Below are 19,524 nucleotides of genomic sequence, written 5' to 3'. Positions count from 1 at the left end.
GTGTTACGGAAGGAATTAGGAGCCAGAGCAGTAGGAAATACCTGAGAGAGCAGGGCTAATCTCGAGTTAGGAGATCAGGAAAGGTGAGCTGGTCTCAGGGTTCTGAGAAGGGAGGGAAGGGCACGTGCATCCCACGGTGGTAGAAAAAGGGGAGGGTGAGCCTGTAGGGAAGACCTTCTGTAAGTTTGGTGTTAGAAGGTTAGAGGATTTCCTCTTCAGCAGTTGCTGTTACATGTGTGATGTAGGTTAGGAGCTCTGCTGAAGATGCCTAGGTAAGTGGCAGGATGGCAGTGTGAGGACCGGGAGAAGGCTCTGAGAAAGATCCCAGTGAGAGCAGGGGAGTGAACTGTCTGGGGAAATAGTGATTTCAGGACACGGTGGAAGTGGTGGAACACCTTCGAAACAGCCAGCCCAGGTCTGTGATTTTCTCCTGTGGTACTCTGAAATCCTGATTCAGGCATGAGGACAATTAACCTGGACAGTTACTGGTGACTCCCTTGCTTGGAGCCTAGGCTGTTTTCTTCTTACTGTATAAACACTTCCAGTTGATCTCATCCACTCCCATGACCTCAGTTAACCTCTCTACGCTGATAAATCCTAAACCAATACTCACAACCCAGTCTTCCTCTAGAACAGCTGACTCTTGATCCCACTGGCCTTGTGGGCATCTTCAGTTGTCTGCCTCCTCAAGCTGAACTAGTGCATTTTCTTTCCTTAGGAATTTCCTTCTTTTCCTTTGCCCCGGAGGCAGGGGTTTGTCGTTTTCCCCCTGAACCCTGCTCAGTGTTTAATGAACGTCTGCTGGAATTTCAAATGTAGGAGTCCACTCAATTCTCTAAGCCAGAGATTTAGGAGACATCTTTTACTCCAGCTTCTTCACCTCTGACATCCAACCTCACACACAGATGAACCTCATGGCAGAAAAAAACCCAGTAAATTATCAAACAGTTACAACACAGAAACTGAAGGGTTGGCTTTACCTCCTCTTTGCTTCATTAACATTGGAACTAAACCTGTGTGTGGGGGTGCCTCCCTCCCAGCTTCCTCCCCCTACCCCCTCCCACACACACACCCTGTGGCCTTAGAGAAAACGGGAGCCAGTTTTTCATTTGCTAATGATTTGGGCTCAGGTTATAATGGACCATTAAGGTGTTTTGTGGAAGAAAAGAGGAAAATGGAGCTTTCCGGTGGAGGAATAAAGAGACTGGAGTGGATTCCAGGCCCCTCCTCCCTTGCCTACTTGTCTCCCTTGCATGATCCACGGCTGTCATTCAAGCCTCCATCTCTCTCCTGGTAACTGCAGAAGCCTCCCAACTAGCCTCCCTACCTTGTGTCTCACCTCTACCCCATCCTTTTGCCACACAGAAGCCAGGGGCTTTATTTAAGAAACAAAAAATAAACCTCCAAATCGAGAAAACCACTAGACCCCCCCCCATCTCCACCGCACCCCCAATCTGGTTAACACCTGTAATCTTTTAGGTTTATGATTGCTCCACACCCTGTAGTTAATTGTCACCACTCCTTTGTATTTTTAACTGCCCTAAGGGCAAAGAATTCGAGAAGGAAATGGCAGTCCACTCCAGTGTTCTCGCCTGGAGAATCCCATGGACAAGCCTGGTGGGCTACTGTCCATGGGGTCACAAGAGTCCAACAGGACTAAGCTACTTACTACACCGCCACCACCAGGGACAGAGAATAGACCTGCTTAGCTATTTACTTGCAGCCTTGTCTCCCATGCCTCGTCATGTACCTCAAACATGGTGGATGAAAGTAAAATCTCTCCCTCAGAGGGAGAGGGAGAGGTGGGATGATTTGGGAGAATGACATTCTAACATGTATACTATCATGTGAATTGAATCGCCAGTCTATGTCTGGTGCATGGGGATGAAAGTAAAATCTACTCAGGTGGTTGCTAAAGCCGAATCAGAATTAGTTGAAAGCCTAGTTAAAACACAGATGGCTGGATCTCCCTTTCTGATTCAATAGGTCTGGGGTGAGGATGTAAGTAATGGATCTCTGACAGGTTCTCAGGAGCAGCTGTTGCTGCTGGTTGGAGATCACATTTTGAGTTATCACCGTTCTGCATCTAATTAGAGAGGACTGGAGGGGTAGATTGGAGTGACTTTTTAGATAAGAAGAAAGGTCCATGGGAAACAAAATTTGGAAGTCATAGAGGCCAGTGGCTAAAAGAGATATTTGAATTTGATATTAAAATTGGCAAAACTTTCCAATAGTTGACAAGTTTGAGGGAGTAACTATGAGAATATATGCTTGAAGTGGCCTGTAGATGAAGTTATGGTATGCAGGCTGGCCAAGACCTGAAAAAAAAATTACTTTAAAAGGTAAAATACTGAAAAGATAAAAATGAAAGAAGTGAAAAGAAACATTGTAAAATGAAATATGTGACATCATTCAAACATGTGACATTATTAAAAATGCCTAGAAAAACCTGAAAAATATATGGCAGTGTTTATAATCGTTACCCATATAGATGCCATATATCATCTTACTTTGCCTTTCTAAAATTTGAAAATTCTCTCCATCATGTTTTCCATTCATGATTGAGAAAAGCTCCTATTTTGAACCTCTGCAGTCTTGGACATTTCCATCTGGCTGAATTAAGTTATTTCCTCTTCTGTCTCTCTGTCAGACTTGTTTCTCTGACATCTTGCATTGTGCTAAAAGTATGAAAATCAACAAAATTAAAATAACCAAATCAAAGACAAGCAAAAGAAAACAAAAATGAAGAACCTCGAGAAAGGCAATAATTTAGTCAATCCTGACACCTGCAAGAAAGCATCTTTATCACTGGTCTTCCAATCATTCTATGTACTGTAACCACCTACTTGGAGGGATTACCAGGCTGTTCATGACTGGTGACTTCATCGATTGGTTAGACAGGGAGCTCTGTTCCCCAAATAGTATCATTCAAAAAAGTTATTCTCTTCTGTCATTTAGTTATTAGAGTTATTTTAAAAACTACTTGACAACTTAAGCTCCCTTAATAACAAGGTATTGGGGATTAAATTAAAAGTTCCACACAATTTAAGTACATATAAACTTTTAGAACACAACTCATTTTATCCATGAGAGCACTTGTGCAATAAAAATTGTATATGTCATATGTCATATATCATAACATATACCAATTGGCAATGGTATTTGCCAGGAAGAATTTCTTGCTCGATTTCTTTGAAGGAATGAGATTTATAGGATTTTAGCATACATATCTACTTCATTTCAAAGATGAACAATTCTGAATTTTGTGTCAAGGTTTTATAATTCTTTACCTGCAGAGTAGACACAAATGAAATAACTAGGTAAATATTTATAAGTTTAATCATGTATGATTTCAAAATAAGGAATATGAATATATGTATTCAGTATTTCTATAAACCTATTATTATGGAAGAGAACAATTAAACTGTGTATGCCAATAGCAAAATGAAAGCGATATACAGAATGGTAATTATTACCATGAACACTGATCAGATCAGAAAAGACTAGAATCTTGATAACTACACTGACTACTTTGTACCTATTTTCTTGAATGTTCTTTTTATCTCTGGTAATAAAGTGTGAATTAACAGTACCATTCTAGAAACCAGGAAATTGCGATCATGAATGATTTGGTAAGTTAATAAGTGGCAGAGTGTTACCAGAAACTCATTTCCTAATTGCCAACTTAGTACTTATTCTTTAAATATGCTGCCACAAGACACTGCTGTCCCTTTTTTTAAAAAATATTTATTTGGTTTCATCAGCTCTTGGGGCATGTGGGATCTAGTTCCCTGACCAAGGATCAAACCCAGGACCGCTGCATTGAAAGCAGAGAGTCTTAGCCAGTGGACCGCCAGGGAAGTCCCTGCTGTCCCATTTTAGAAATAGGATGTATAAAATTTCCTTTGTGATTTGGCAGAAGACATTTATTATTTAAAAAATGTCAATCACTGATCATTAATAACAAGTTGTTTTTACACATTATTGATACAAGTTGTCCTCCACTTCTACAAATAATCATCAACTTGTAAGTTTGGTAAGAACAATCAAATTACTGAATGCTAATAAGACAAAGGGTGTTGAATATCATCTTGTCTATCATCTCAGTGGGGAAACTAAGATCCAAAGACATTTGTCCAGAGTTATAGTGTGAGTTGATAGGAGGCTGCAGACTTTTAGTCCAGGGCTGTATACGGCACATGACACATGGCACTACCTCATCACGTTCCTGGGACCATCAGTCTTAAGCATAGAATCAGTGTTGAGGGTTCATGTATTCTTTTACCCCCTTTTTTTCTCATCTATTTACTCAGCACATTTTCATATTTGTTGCCTGATGTTTTGGGAGTGGGGATAGTCAGAAAAAAAAACTTAAAGGCTGAATGGCAAGTGTAGTTTATTTTTTATTTTTATTTTTTGCAGGGGAAGTTTCCCTGGAATGTGGAAAAGTTGCAGTCTTCAAAGGCGAGAAGACCAAGAATGAGAGAGAGGAGGGATGGCTCATACTGCCAGGGTCTCTGCTGGGCATGTTTATGGAGTTATTCCAGTTAACAACCCTTCAGGTAGGGCCTGTTAACCCCATTTTATTACTCAGGAAGAAACTGAGGCTTAGAGAGGTTTTGTAATTTACCCCACAGTTGCATAGCTGACAACACGTAGAGTCAAGATTCAGTTCAGGGTCTGTCTGGCTATGAAGCCTGTGTCCTTTTACTTCTGCAGTAGAGTATGTGTAAAGTGAACCAAGGAAAATAGCAGTAACTTCAGGGCAACATTAATAATAGTAATAATGATAGCATAGGGCTTTACATATGTGGTTTCTTTGAGCAGGATTAAGTGAGCACATAAACAGGACTGATAGGGTGTCTTTGTACTTCATTAGTGAAGCAGGCAAGAGAGAAAAAGGAGATATACTTAAGATTTCCTTTGGTTTACTTTGCTTTCTGAAAAACAATTGAAAGACTCAATTAGTTTTGTTTTCCCACATTTATCAGATTACTATGATCCTGATGTAGGTGGAGGGGTTGGTTTGTGATTTTGTGAAACCAAACCTGACATATTCAGAAGACTTCTTCCAGTGGACAAGTATGCCTTTGGGTTTAATACTCAATTTTGTAATCAGTGACCTATGTTCCAGATTATTGAATAGTATTTTCAACCTGTACCCCCATTTTTTTTCTTTTCCCTTTTGAAGCAGAATACCATATAGACTCATTTCTTTAAGGGGGGTCCATGAGAGAAGAGGGCTTCCCTGGTGGCTCAGAGGGTAAAGAATCGGCCTGCAATGCAGGACCCCAGGGTTTGACCCCTGGGTCGGGAAAACCCCCTGGAAAAGGGAATGGCAACCCACTCCAGTGTTCTTGCCTGGATAATCCCACGGGGCCTGGTGGACTACAGTCCATGGGGTCCCAAAGAGTTGGACATGACTGAGCGGCTAACACTTTCACACTTTCATGAGAAGTGTGTTAATCTCCACTCCTCTTTTACACATAAATACCCCTGAATTAATCGAATTTTATGTTAGTCTGCAGCTCCAGTTTGAGCATTAGACTCAATTCTCCCTATTTGGAAGACAATGTCCAGTTCTGTAACACAGTGTAACATAGCAGTGGTGCCAAATTACAAATAATTAGTTTCCTAATGAATTAATGCTTATTTGGAATTATTATTTCGATACAAATTTAGGTAAAGATGTGTTCCGCCTCCCAAACTGGATTTTCTATATTTAAAAATGTCATTATAATCCGCAGCTCCCCCAAAACTGCTACTACCAAAGAACTATTTATTTTTCCATTCAATCTAAAAATAAAACCTCTCACCCAAACTACATTCCTTAATAGCCACAGTTTAATCTACATAATTTTAAAGTAATTTGAAAGAATCCTTTCTAGTGCAGTGATGTCAGACAAGAGTTGAGACTGAGAGAGTTTGAAAGGGATAATTTAAAAGCCTGGAGGTATCTTGGAGACACTTCAAGAAAGTCTAGGCTCAGGTGAAGGAAGAGATTTTAAAAGCTGGAGCATGCGGCTCTTTGCAAGCCCCTGCTGACACAGGCCGAGCCTGCTACGGCGAGGGCCGCGAAGAGTTAACGAGGGCCAGAGCCCCCCGCACCGCGGTTCCCGGCGAGCTCCCCCCGCCCTCCCGTCCCCACCCTCTCGTTTTGGCAAGGGATTAAAGTGCTCCCCCCTGTGGCAGCAGTGACCCAGAAATGAGTTTGATTCACAGAGTCCTTCCTCCATAACAAGCCAAACGCCCGTCCGAGAGTGCCTCCCTGCGCGAGCGCCGGGTGTGTGCGCGCCGGCCAGAGCAGGGGCCCGCCCGGCTCCCCGCCCGCCACTCCGTCCGCCAGCCCGCCACGGCCCGAACTCATGCGGCGCGGAGCGAGCGGCGAGGAGCCCAGCGCCGCGGCCGAACCCCTCCGCAGCAGGTACGCGCGCGGGCCGCGGGGGGCGCGCGGGGAGGGCGCGCCGACCGAGAGTCCGCGCGTGTCCGCGTGTGGGTCCGTGTGCGCGTTCCGATCCCGCGGCGGCGGCGGCAGCGGCGGCGGCTGCAGGACGAGCCGAGAGGCTCAGCCATATTTGATGGTTTTGTTGCTTTGCTCGGGAGTTCTCGGGAGTAATTTAATGCCGAAGGTCGCTGCCTAGTGGAAATAATATAGTACGTCATTAATATGGCGCCAAAAGATTGGGTTCTCGATATGTAGCAAAGGAGGGAGGGCCGGCAGCCGCCGAGCGCAGCGTTACTATCCCACCAGTAACTTGGGCATTGCCGGGGCGGGGGTCAGAGGAGGAGGAGGAAAGGATGATTTTTGGATCCTGAGAATTGATGTGTGTTGGATCAGTAAGTTTTATTATGATTATTTTTCAGTTTTGGGGGCTGAAGACTTAAGAGCTTTTTCTTTTGGATTTGCGAAGAACATGCGGTTTTCAGGCGAATCATCAATTAAAACGCGTTCAGGAGTAGAAACCCAGTTTAGTTGGCTTTAGTTATAGAATTTTTTAAACAGCCAAAGTGCATTAGGTTGCATGGAAGTGGAAAGCATAATAGCAACTTGGTAGACAGATGGCAATGGCAGAACAAGGTCCGGGTACATATATGAATCCAGAGTGTGTGTGACCGTGGTGGTGGTGGTGCGGGGGAAGGGACGACTGTATAGTACAAACATAGGTGTGGGTATAGGTACATCCGTGTAGGGTAGCTGCAGCCCTCTTATCACCGCGTCATCACATGTCCAAAATATTCATTGCATCAATTCAAGGGCAGTGAGGGAGGGGTGGGGGGGGTGCAGGGACAATTTAGCAATTAGATTCTTCCCAGTTGGGTTTCTAGTGAACGGACCTTTTACTTATAGCGAGACTGCTTGTGAAGTGTAAAACCCTTTATCGGTGAAATTAGGAAGGAGTTGCGTTGGTAGACCAAACTACCGATTAACCATGAACTTAAAAACGGATTGCAACCTTTGGCACCGTCTGCAAATTGTGAGGGTGGTGTCGTGTCGCTTGGTCCGCCTGAAAACGTGCAGGGTGCACCCCGGGACTGCAAGTTGCGAAGCCCTTCAAGTGCACGTGTCCTGTGCCTGTGAGTGTGTATTTGTGAGTTGGGGGCTGTTGTTCTGTAGCCAGCAGGCTTTCCGGGTTGTTGGCGCTGGCTTGCAAATGCGGGAGAGGGATGGAATGTGGAATGTTGACCGGGGAACCGAATCCTGTCGGAACGGTCCCATTTGCTAGGGAAATTCGATCCCTTCCACCTCCTTCCCGCTCCCCCCGCCCGCCTGCGGGCAGGAGGCGGGGCCGAGGACGCGGCTGCTGCTCAAAGTGGCGGAGCGCGGCGGCGGGAGGCAGGTGCACGGCACCCGCCAGTGGGGGTGCCTCAACTTCCGCGGGCGTTTAAATAGCAGCCTCTCTCCCCTCCCACCGGTAATAGGTGACCTGGCGGCCGAGGGCGGCGGGGGGGAAAGGGACGGGGGAGACCCGGGAGCTAACCTCCGCGGCACGTGGGCAGGTGCTGGGTGGCCCCGGGGCCAACTTTTGTGGCCCGCCTCTGGCGCTGGAGGAGAGGCGGCTCCATGTGGAAATGGGGACGGGCGGGCGGCGGCCGAGGCGCTGCTTTCTCAGCCGCGCCGGAGCGTCACCTAACGGTCCCAGCAGCGCTGCCGGGGCCCGGGGTGGGGGGTTTCGGGGGCGGGGACGCCTGGCCTACCGCGCCCGCGCCGCGGGAGCCCCGCACAAAGCCCGCGGCGCGGGGGCGGCCATCGCGCTCACGCCCGGGGAACGGCCCGAAGCCCGTCGCCGTCCCCGCGTTGATTCCGGCGGGCGGCCGCAGGCGTTTGTTTGTTGGTTCCGCGCCGCCTTCCTCGCCGGATGGCTTCCTGTGACAGAGGTGATACACAGTTTCCAGAACTGTCTGAGGGCGGGAGCGGGAGCCGAGTCCTCTCCGAGCTGCTCGCCGTCACCGCTGCTCCCGCTCCCATCTCACAGCCGTTTCTCGCCGGCGCGCCCGCCCCAGTGAAGGTGCCGCCCGGGAGGGACTCGGGGAGGGGGGGACGGCGCGGCCGTTTCCAGCGGCGCAAGTGGTTTCTAGACGCGAGGGAGCGTTTGATTTGCAACTGGGGCCGAGCGGATTGGTGCAGCTGGCGGCGGCGGGGCGGGAGGAGCGGCGGCGGCGGCGGCGGGGGGGTGGCCACTTTCAAACGGAGAGGGCGGCGGCGGCGGCGGGGACTCGCTGCGGAGGGAGCGGGGCTTGATTGCGCCACGAGAAGGTGTCATCACTGCACCGGGGCTAATTCCGGCGGAGGTGCCGGGAGTTACTTTCCCCTCCTCCCGCGCTGTTGTTTCTGTCGCCTTGGGAGGAGGAGGAGGAGGCGGCGACGAGAGGGGGGGTGGGTGGCGGCGTCGCTGCGCGAAGCCGCGGCTCTGCGCACAGCCCGGCGGGCGCCGTACGGTGCTTTCTCCGGTGCGGGGCGGCGGCCCAGTTCTCCCCGCCCCGGCATCCCCGCCTTCCTGGGGTCCTCAGCTTTCTCTGTCCTGCCCCCCCTTCCCCCCGCACGGGCTCTGCATCCCAGAGTCCTCCGCCCCCGGCTCTCCTCGCCCCGGGCCCCCCTCCCCGGGCGTGCCCCCCTCTCCCCGCCCCGGCTTTTCCACCCTGGGCTTCCCTCCCCGGCGCGCGGGGGCGGCCGTAGTCCCGGCACCCGGTGAATGCAGCGAGCAAACAAAAAAGCGGGCGATTTAAACGTGCCTTCGAAACCCGTTAGGAATGCATCGTCACCACGAGACCGTTTAAAAGCAGCTTTGGCTGGTTTTCTAGTAACTAGGAGGCAGGCGCCCCACCTCGCTTCGGCGGGGGTGAGGGTCTGTCGCCTTCTATTTACCACAGCCGAGGGGAAATTTAAATTTTTCCCTTTGTAAAGTGATAGCTGCAGTTGAATGACTTAAGACGGCTACATTTTTAGGAAATTGAGAGAGAATCTGAAGTTTCCATTAATGGGAATGCTTAGGGGCTCCTTTCCCAAAGGTTTTTATTAGGTGAACTATTTTTCCTTTTTAGAAAACCCGCTGTGAACGGCTAGCTCTCTAGTTACTTGTACCTCAAGGCTAATAGCTTTCAAAGTTAATGAACTAGTTTTGAGATACAGAGAAATTACTTCCCTGGAAGCTGGTTTAGGTAGTGATCCACCAGTGGTTATAGATTAGGAAGTTGTGTTTGACCAGATCGCCGCTAATCAAGATTTAATCACTTTTAGCTGGAGAAAGGGAGTGTTCAGTGTAACTATACTTACACTGACAACACTTTTGATAAAATAATTTATTGTAGTAGAGTGTGCAACACATACTGGACAGATAAAGTGCGTGTTCTGTGTGTGACACTTGATAGCAAATGCCTTCACCCGAGAATTCTTAGTGCCCTTTTGTCCCAACGATTTTAGTCTCATCTAATGCCACTTTTAAATCAGATTGACTTTGGTTATTTTGTTTTCTCCCTTAAATTTATGTGTTTTTATATGTTTTTGATGAGCTGGCATATATACCTCCTCGCAGCAGCCAGAGATAAAAGGAGTTGCCTGAACTTGCAGTAGAATTTGAACTTGATTCCATCTTAAGGTCATAGGCTGCTTTCTAAGAAGAAAATTTGAGTGGGTTGTAACAGAGATTTTTAACTTTGACAAAGGTGGATGTATGTTCATTTAGAAAGAACAAGATTCCCCCCCGCCCCCCCCCCCAAGTTCCTCCTCCATCACCAGACAGGTTTTCAGCCTATAAGTGAATACTTTTCGTTTCCTATTGCAGAGGTTGAAAGAGTAGCTATAAAGGGAAAATAGTGAAAAATGATGAGTGTGTGAAAAGGGGGAACAGGAGAAAAAACTTTTTGGACTTTAAGAACATGTTGTATTTTAGAATGAACAGTTGCTTGGCCCAGAGACTTTGGGTAGAAGGATTAACTAAAAAAGCAAACAAAACTTGGAGGACTTGGTGAGAATACAAACACATCTCCATGTGTTTCACCTTCATAAATAATTGATTTTTTACTTCAAAGAGCCCTTAGTGGCTTAAAGTATTATTACAGAAATGGTGTTATTTTACATGTACACGTTTTCAACTAGAGAAGCAAATATAAAAACAGATTCCTATCACCTAGAAATCATCATTTTATCATTTTCCAGGTAATTGTGTATACATATGTATAATGAATCATACTATCTGTACAGTTGTGTAAGCAGTGTGTTTTTTTCTCCTGTTAGCTAGTTTGTCTATTTGGGATACATTCAGATTTTCTTCCTTGGCCTCCAGGTACAACAGCAGCTTTGTCTAAAACACTGTCCATTCAAAGATCATTGCATCTTGTTACTTCCTGTAAGTAGACACTAATCTGTAGTAACTTTTTGACAGAACCTCTGACATTGAGGAGGCATGTCTTAGGAGTTAATCATGACTGGATTTGAAAAAGTTAGAATTAAAGTAGCAGTTTTTTTGTGTGTAATTTAAGAGTCTTCAGTTTGAAGATTATTTGTTTGAAAACTGTTTTAAAAAAATTTGCCTGATGTATTAATCTGCACACTCGCTGAGAAAAAAAATCAACTGTGTGTGTTTCAGTACTGAGGTGGTTAGAACAGCAAACATCTAGACATCAAACACTGACCAAGTCTTGTATTTTTAGGCATTGTCAGGAGTGAGGAGGAGACAGATGACTTGCACAGTTCTGCTTGCCTGCTTCCTTTCTGTTGGTGAAGCTCTTTCCTCAGTTAGCAATATGGGGCACCTGTTACGCTGTTACAGTTCATGGTCTGTCAGAATTTGCACTGTATGCCCAGTTTTCCTACATGCTTAATAAAATAAGACATTCTCTAGAGGAAAATAAAACACTTTTGTCAATATCTTGCTGCTTATTTGGATTGGCATTGAAATGCTTGACTTAATTGGTCAAACAGTGGGAGTTATACCAATGTTAAACTTCTTTCCTCTCTGTTCAAGCCTGTTATAGAACACTGTTGCCTTGTTTAACAGTAAATTAAAAAAAAAAATTTCAAATAGAGGCTGACTTTGCTTGGAGTTGTTAGTTTCTTAGATTGTATCAGAAGCCTGATAGGAACCTTAATTGGCAAAGTTTTAGTTCCTGAGTCAGTAAGTTGTTTCCTTTAAAGTTTTAGTGTTCAGCTGGTTTTCTCTATATTAAGACCTTGTTCAGTCATTAAGCTGTGTCCTACTCTTTGCGACCTCATGGGCAGGAGCATGCCTGGCTTCCCTGTCCTTCACTGTCTCCCAGAGTTTGCTGAAACTCATGTCCATTGAGTCGATGTTGCCATCCAGCCGTCTCATCCTCTGTCACCCCCTTCTCTTCCTGCCTTCAGTCTTTCCCAGCATAAATGTCTTTTCCAAGTGAGTCGGTTCTTCTCATCAGGTGGCCAAAGTAGTGGAGCTTCAGCGTCAGTCCTTCCAGGAAATATTCAGGGTTGATTTCCTTTAGGATTGACTGATTGATCTTCTTGCTGTCCAAGGGACCATCAGATGTCTCCCTCAGCATCACAATTCAAAAGTATTGTAAGAGCATTGTATCTGACTCTTTGCAACCCCGTGGACTATAGCCTGCCAGGCTTCTTTCTCCGTGGAATTCTCCAGGCAAGAATACTGGAATGGGTAGCCATTCTCTTCTCCAGGGGATCTGCCTGCCCCAGAGATTGAACCCAGGTCTCCTGCATTTCAGGCAGATTCTTTACTGTTTGAGCCACCAGGGAAGCCCATATGAAGACCTGGCAGCACTTTATTTGGTAATGTATTTAAAATTTGGACAGTTGATATTTTTATTATATATAGTATATAAAATTTCAAAAAGTTGAGACAATTGAGAGTCTTGCTATTTGCTTGGTGAAAGTGAATGGGAAAGTCGCTCAGTCATTTCTGACTCTGTGACCCTATATGCTATATACAGTCCATGGAATTCTCCAGGCTGGAGTACTGGAGTGGGTAGCCTTTCCCTTCTCCAGGGGATCTTCCTAACCCTGGAATCAAACCCAGGTCTCCTGCATTGCAAGCAGATTCTTACCAGCTGAGCCACCAGGGAAGCCCAGGAATACTGGAGTGGGTAGCCTATGCCTTTTCCAGTGGGTCTTCTGACCCAGGAATTGAACCCAGGTCTCCTGCATTGCAGGTGGATTCTTTACCAGCTGCCCATTTGGGAAGCCTATTTGCTTGGTGTGTTTATACAAAGAATATTGATATGTGATTGTGAGGGATTTATATTTTGGTATTTTCACAGATGGTTGGCTCTGATGGAATAAGTAAACTCTGCACTCCTAATAAATGGAAGAGTGGTCCTGGAGCCCCTTTTTACCTTTCAGTTGAAGTGGCATCTTGTTAAGATTAGGCAGGGTTGAGTGTTGTGGAACAGAGAGAAAATTTAGTCTAAGAGGATGTTGACTGTGACTCTGGTCATGTTATTGTGGCTTGGCCTTATCTAGCCTAGATGTCTTCCTTACCTGAAAGCAACAAAAATAGGAAGAGTCTGGGTATTTACATTTTTGAGTTCTTTGTTAACTCTAGACTAGTGGTATATTATGTGCACTTAACAGATGTTCAGGGACCAAGGTTTTAATGAATACTCTAAAACAAGTTACATATTTACCTTTTTTTGCTTTTGGTTCTTCAGGTAGAGTTAAAGACTGTTAAGGTGATTGAGGGCAGTTGAAGTAAGTTCATTTTTTTTAACTTTAGGTTCTTTCGGACTGATTTGTTGAAGGAATTAAATCACGGTTTTCTCTTGTTTTGAAAGCGCTTCCAACTGGCAATAATATATAGTTTTTAATACTGATCTGCACAGGATCAGACATTTAATAATGTCTGCACATGAGATTTTATTAATTTGAAAATTTATGACAGCTTCTAAGACAGTTTCTAAGCAGTTATTTTAAGTGAAGGTTTCACTGGTGAGAGTCCAAACTGAAGATAAAATGAACATTTTTTTCTTTTACTCCTTTCTTCCAGAATAAGCAGCAAGAATTGGCAAGGTTAACAAGTTGCTGGAGTTTGAGCTGCCTGGTTTTGTGTTTGTTTAGCACAAAGTACACTTAACATGATTTAAGATTTTTCTTGATTAGTCATGGTCATTTTTATGACCATCAGTTATTTCAGTGTTGAAATAAAAAGATGCACTTTAGATGTGTAGGCTGAGTACTTGTGACTTGTAACTTTTTTGAGGTCAAGGACACTTGAGATCCAAAACCTGTGGGAACCTCTCTAGCAGAAAAAGTGAGTTACTCAAGAATTTGCATGTCATTTCAGGGTCTAGATGAATACTTTTAAGTGCATCCTTGGATTTCAATTTGGCATTTAAATTCTGGTGACTTCTTTGTATGATTTCTCTCTGATCCTTTTACATCACTGTTAAACCACACATTATAGTTAAAATGCCTGTCTAGAACAGTCATTTTTCTGCTTATTGGTTACTGGCTTGAAAATCAGATAAGTTTATTAGTTTTTATAACGTAGTATACATTGGCCCTAAGAAGGAGCCTCAGGGGTTTTCCTTTGAGAAAAATTCACAAGTTTCTAGACATGGCTTTAATTTAAGTTGCTTAGAACACTACCCTCCTACCCTGCCCTCTTACCCCCTTACTGCTAGTCTGTTGATTTAAAGCAGAGGTCAGTAAACTATTTTAGTAAAGGGGCCAGATAGCAAATATTTTAGGCTTTGTGGGCCTGATAGTCCCTATTATAGCTGTTCAACTCTGCCATCCTAAGTGTGAAAGCAATCAGTGGACAAAAAGTAAATGAATGAATGTGACTGTGTCCCAATAAAACTTTATTTACAGATAGTGAAATTTGAATTTGGAATAATTTTCAGGTGTTCTGAAATGTTCTTTTGATTCCCTCTTCCAAACCATTTAAACACATAAAAACCATTCTTAAGTATTGAACACCAGCAGGTTGTAGACCCCTGATTTATAATGACACAGCCATACCTATATATATATATATGGAAAACCTGTACTATAGTATATATACCTGTAGAACAGTATATACCTGTAGTGTAGGATGTGCATGCATGCATGCTAAGAATCTTCAGTCATTTCTGACATTTGTGACCCTGTGGACCTTTGCCCGCCTGGCTCCTCTCCATGGGATTCTCCAAGCAAGAATACTAGATTGGGTTGCTGGGCCCTCCTGCAGGGGAGTTTTCTGACCCAGGGATCGAACCAGCGTATCTTACGGCGCCTGCATTGGCAGGCGGGGTCTTTGCCAGTAGTGCCTCCTGGGAAGCCTGTAGTATACTATAGTGATACAGTTTTAGCTGGTCACCAGATTGTTTCTGCTGGGACTGAATTCTGTTTCTGATAGGAACCTGAAACAAGTTGAAATCAGAAGTTTGTTTGATAAATATGCAGGCGGTTGACTCATCTCAGGGCTGTGGCTCCTAACTCTTTGGTTCCTAGATAGCCTTTGAGGGTAGGGTGTGTAATACAGGACCCCATGCACCTTGCAAAACACAGCTAGGTAGTCACACCCTCCCAGGAGGCCAGGCCAAGAAGCCCTGCGTGAGGGAATATACATTATGACCTGGGACTGCATCCAGAGGAGTGTGATGTCTCTCGACGTAGGGTGTGTGTCACACCAGTTGGAAGTGAATACCTGCTGCTCAGAGGACACAAAGCCCTGTGATAGTGTTTAGGGAACCACTTGTGCGCACTCTGTCCAGCTCTCCAGCAGGCAAAGTGGCATTTGCAGCCATCTTCACATCAGCTTGCCAGGAAATATGTTTCAAGTTCTAAGTTAACAGACTGTTGTTTGTTGAGTACATTTTAGTTGTCTGACCCCTGATAACCTGTAGTCCATGGCCTTAATCTTCGCGATAACCTCTTTCTAAATCTCAGGAGGTGACCAGCAGCAGGAAGTCCATGGTGCCATCACCTGGGAGGAGGATGGGTGGCACAGGTCTTTGATTCAGCCTCTGGCTTTGCCCTAGACCCATCTGTGTGTCTTTGCCCTTGCTGCTTAACCTCTCCAGAACCTACTGTACGTACTTCCTTTTAAAATTAGGAAAGGTAAATTACCTCCAAAACACTTTCTGGAGATTGTTAGGATTTTATGTGTTTCTTTGGGGAAGATGTCCTGTAGACACAATCCATGGCTGAGACTGTTTTCAGCTTTAGCCTCAGAGACTACTTTGCAGACCTTGCTGCTAGGTTTTGAGACTGTCTTGTTTCTATGACTGTAGTAACAGGACTTGTACCGTTGTGATGAAATGTTTGTTTTAATATATAATTCAGATGATGTGTAAATGCAGGTTTTGTTGTGTTGTTAAGTGAGTCATCTAGATCTTCTAGTGTACAACATTGGAAGTCTATACATTTTTTTTTTTAAACTGTACTTTAAAATTTTTTGGTGATTTAACATTGTTAGTGGTAACTGATAGTTTCTGACAACCGGCTGTAATCAGGGAACAAAGTTCCTCAAAACAGCTGCATTTCAGCCTGTGCACAGTGTAATTGTCATTAGCTGGTTGAGTCTGGTTTCTGCAGAAGCTGCTTTGTATATCCTGTATAAGAACATCTGGTTTGAGCATTTAAAAATCTTTTAAAATTACCCTGTAGTCACTTTGCATTTATTGGCTTATTCTTCCGAGAGTCAGATAAGGGAGTGTAGACTCCTTTCCCATCCTTATTTTGACATTGGTTCATTCAGAACTATCTCCTGCTAACTAACAGTTTTTTTTTTAAGTGTTATTCTTAGTGAAGTTCTAGAGTTTGATCTGAAGAATGTGTGTGTGTATGTGTTAAAAATTAGGATTTGGTTTAAAGATCCCAAGGCTGAATGGAACACAAACATCTCATTGCAGTGAAGTGTTATATAAAAAACTTTCTTTTCATATATTCTGAAGAGATTGGTCTTATGTTTGTTTTCTCCAGTAATTTGTTAAAAAAAGAAGAGAAAAAAGTATGAAAAGAGGACCTATAGGGCAAAATAGACTGCATCTTTCATGTGAATGTTGACACAGAGCAATAGCACTGTGTTAAGTGTTAAGGAGGATTCTGAGGTCACGCCTGGGCTTGTGGAAAAAAAGAATGACCTAATTTATTAACCATGCCTGCCATGGGTAGAGGAAATGGTGTGTTTGGTAACCATCTCTGGAATGTAGCTTTTTTTTTTCTTTCCCCCAAAATAGTACTGCTCTTGACATGGATAAGAGGTTGAGTATTTATTTGACTTTGAATTCTTTAAAGGTAGTTTAAACCCTAGTGTTCTTGTCCGAGTTAGTTTCTGTATTCTTACCACATATATTTTTAGTGACCTGCTGCTGGTACAATGGCTATTCTTATGTTTTGAAAACTTGCACTTTTGAATGAAATAATGAATGAGTGATAGTAGCATTTTACGGCATTATCCTGTTACCTTTTCTGTTTTTTTTCCTCCTATGCTATTTCATCAGGTATTTTAAAACAAGATGAGCCTTTGATACTGCATCTCAGGAAGGAGGTGGAATATATGTAGTTTATTGGTAGCTGCTCAATACATGTAGTTCGTATATATATTCATATACTTTGAATATATGCAGTTTATTGGCTGGTGCCTGTGTGGGGCCAAGAGGCTGTGCTCCCAGGGTCTTCTATAATGTGAGGAGCAAGAAACAACAGTTCTGGATTTTAAATCTTTACTATTAACAAATAGCATAGTGCAGGATCATGGTAAAAAAATAAAATCATCTAAAAGGTCATTCAGTTCAGTTCAGTCATTCAGTTGTGTCTGACTCTTGGCGACCTCATGGACTGCAGCATGTCAGGCCTCCCTGTCCATCGCCAACTCTTGGCGTTTACCCAGACTCATGTCTATTGAGTCGGTGATGCCATCCAACCATCTCATCCTCTGTCGTCCCCTTGTCCTCCTGGCTTCAATCTTTGCCATCATCAGGGTCTTTCCCAGTGAGTCAGTTTTTCACATCAGGTGGCCAAAGTATTGGAGTTTCAGCTTCAACATCAGTCCTTCCAATGAATATTCAGGACTGATTTCCTCCTTTAGGATGGACTGATTGGATCTCCTTGCAGTTCATGGGACTCTCAAGAGTTCAAAAGCATTAATTCTTCAGCACACAGCTTTCTTTATAGTTCAACTCTCACATCCAGACATGACTACTGGAAAAAACGATAGCTTTGACTAGATGGACCTTTGCTGGCAAAGTAATGTCTCTGCTTTTTAATATGCTGTCTAGGTCATATGCTGTAAAAGGTCATAAATGGAAGTAAACTTTCCCAACCTATTCAGTCTAGAACTCTGCAGTCACTCCAGAAATTTTCCATGAATATGCAAGCAGTTGTGTGTATATATATATCTTCCCTCTTTTATATGTAAATGGGCTGATATTCCATTTTTCTCCCCTGCAGTTTGTGGGTGTTTCTTTCTTGGTATGTGTTTTGGTACTTCCAACATCTGAACATACAGATCTACTAAAAAGGAATTCTGAGTAGATGGAAACGGGTAGAAGCTCAGGGTTGGAGTCCATGATGTCTGGTTGCCTTATATTGTTTGGGGTGAATTCATGGAAAGAGAACAAAAATACATCCCAAATACAGATGGTTGGAATGTTTTATCATAACTGCTCTTCAGGTGCTGACTCTAATTGTCATCAATTACAGAGACCTAGGAGGGATTTAATAGATTATTTTAGGGCTCATGAACAGAGATTGGATTACTTATAAAGGCAAATGGGAGCTGCCTGTGATTCATTCAGAACCACTCACATTTATAAATTTCTTAAAATCTTGAAAAAATTTATTTACTTTTAAAGTCCGGTTTTAAAAATAACTTATAAAGAACTTAATGGTGAACTAGTGTGTTACAGCACTTGGGTTTTATTAGTAACATTCACAGGGATGAGTATTGCATTTATGATTATCTGGGCAGTTATTAAAATCTTTTCTTGGGGAGAGGTGGTAGGTTATTTGTTGCTAATATAAACTCTTTTTCAGCTGAATATTTTCAAGTGGATGTCCCTGCAGAGACTGTAGAAGCTTGGGCACCATGTCCTTTAAATAAATTTTGATACATGACATTATAACAGACACATTTTTATAAGTTCTTTTTTTCTGAGTTGAAATATTTAGACAAGATTAAAGCTTTTAACACTTACGATCTAAGCAGTTTGTCAGTTATATCAAATCTATGACTGTCTTTTTGACCAGATATAATTTTTGGTTAAAGTGAGAAATCTGGGTTTGAGTTACAGTCACACTAGTATTTTTAAACTCTGAGCATTTGAATTTAGATAGTGTTGTTAATTTGAAAACTTTATGTCTAAGACATTAATGTTTGCTATAAAAACTGAGATAAGAAACCAGCTGATCTTGTTCACATTCATTTATGGATGGATAAGAGATTACTTTGAAGTATAGGTCATTATTATATTTGGGTATTTTATTTGGGGTAATGTATACTCTTTGAATGGAGAAGGAAATGGCAACCCACTCCAGTATTCTTGCCTGGAGAATCCCATGGACGGAGGAGCCTGGTGGGCTACAGTCCGCAGTATCGCAAAGAGTCAGACACGGCCGAGCGACTTCATTTTCACTTTCACTTTCACACTCATTGAAGATAAGAAGAAAGAAGATCTATTAAGAAAATGTGAGTCTTTCTTTATGGGGGAAGTATTAATAGTCTATGACCAGTGACTAAGGGACCAAATCATGTTGCATAGTGTTTAAAAATAATATTTGAATGTCTGAACTTAGCAAATAGAGCCACCTCATTTCAAAATCTTTTGTCTTTATGTAAGACTTCTTGGTGTCTGAAAGTCAGTTCTTTAATGTATGTTTTTATATTATACATATGCTAAATACATTTAAAAATATAGTACATTTAAATATTAGATTATTAACTTTGACAGAGAATGGAAGGACACCTTATAAATTTGAAAATTAATAGAAGTTACTCCAACTAAAGGTCAAGTAGATATTAAAGTGAAGTGTCTCACATTCTCTAAAGCTGAGTTGAACATAGGATAGAGTTTACATTCAGGAACTCAGTCATTCATCCTGCATTGTGTGGGTGT

General features: G+C 43.3%; 1 protein-coding gene across 12 annotated transcripts in view; it reads left to right on the top strand.

Moving 5' to 3' along the window:
- JADE1 (jade family PHD finger 1) overlaps positions 1-19,524 on the top strand; it is a 399,925-nt gene that overhangs the window by 336,695 nt on the left and 43,706 nt on the right. For 3 of the 12 annotated variants that reach the window (XM_060401007.1, XM_060401005.1, XM_060401006.1), the window contains one exon: positions 4,423-4,562. In XM_060401007.1, coding sequence (XP_060256990.1) covers positions 4,496-4,562 — 67 coding nt within the window. In that variant the 5' untranslated portion in view covers positions 4,423-4,495. Of the gene's footprint in view, positions 1-4,422; positions 4,563-6,234; positions 6,425-6,539; positions 6,838-7,808; positions 7,921-8,329; positions 8,508-18,776; positions 19,098-19,524 lie in introns of those variants that run through there. The other 9 variants (XM_015101517.3, XM_042234342.2, XM_004017253.6 and 6 more) reach the window with 9 other exon arrangements.

Source organism: Ovis aries, chromosome 17 (assembly GCF_016772045.2).
Source record: "Ovis aries strain OAR_USU_Benz2616 breed Rambouillet chromosome 17, ARS-UI_Ramb_v3.0, whole genome shotgun sequence".
Classification (NCBI taxonomy): domain Eukaryota; kingdom Metazoa; phylum Chordata; class Mammalia; order Artiodactyla; family Bovidae; genus Ovis; species Ovis aries.
Note: the sequence above shows the minus strand (reverse complement) of the source record. Positions and strands in the feature narration are given on the sequence as shown.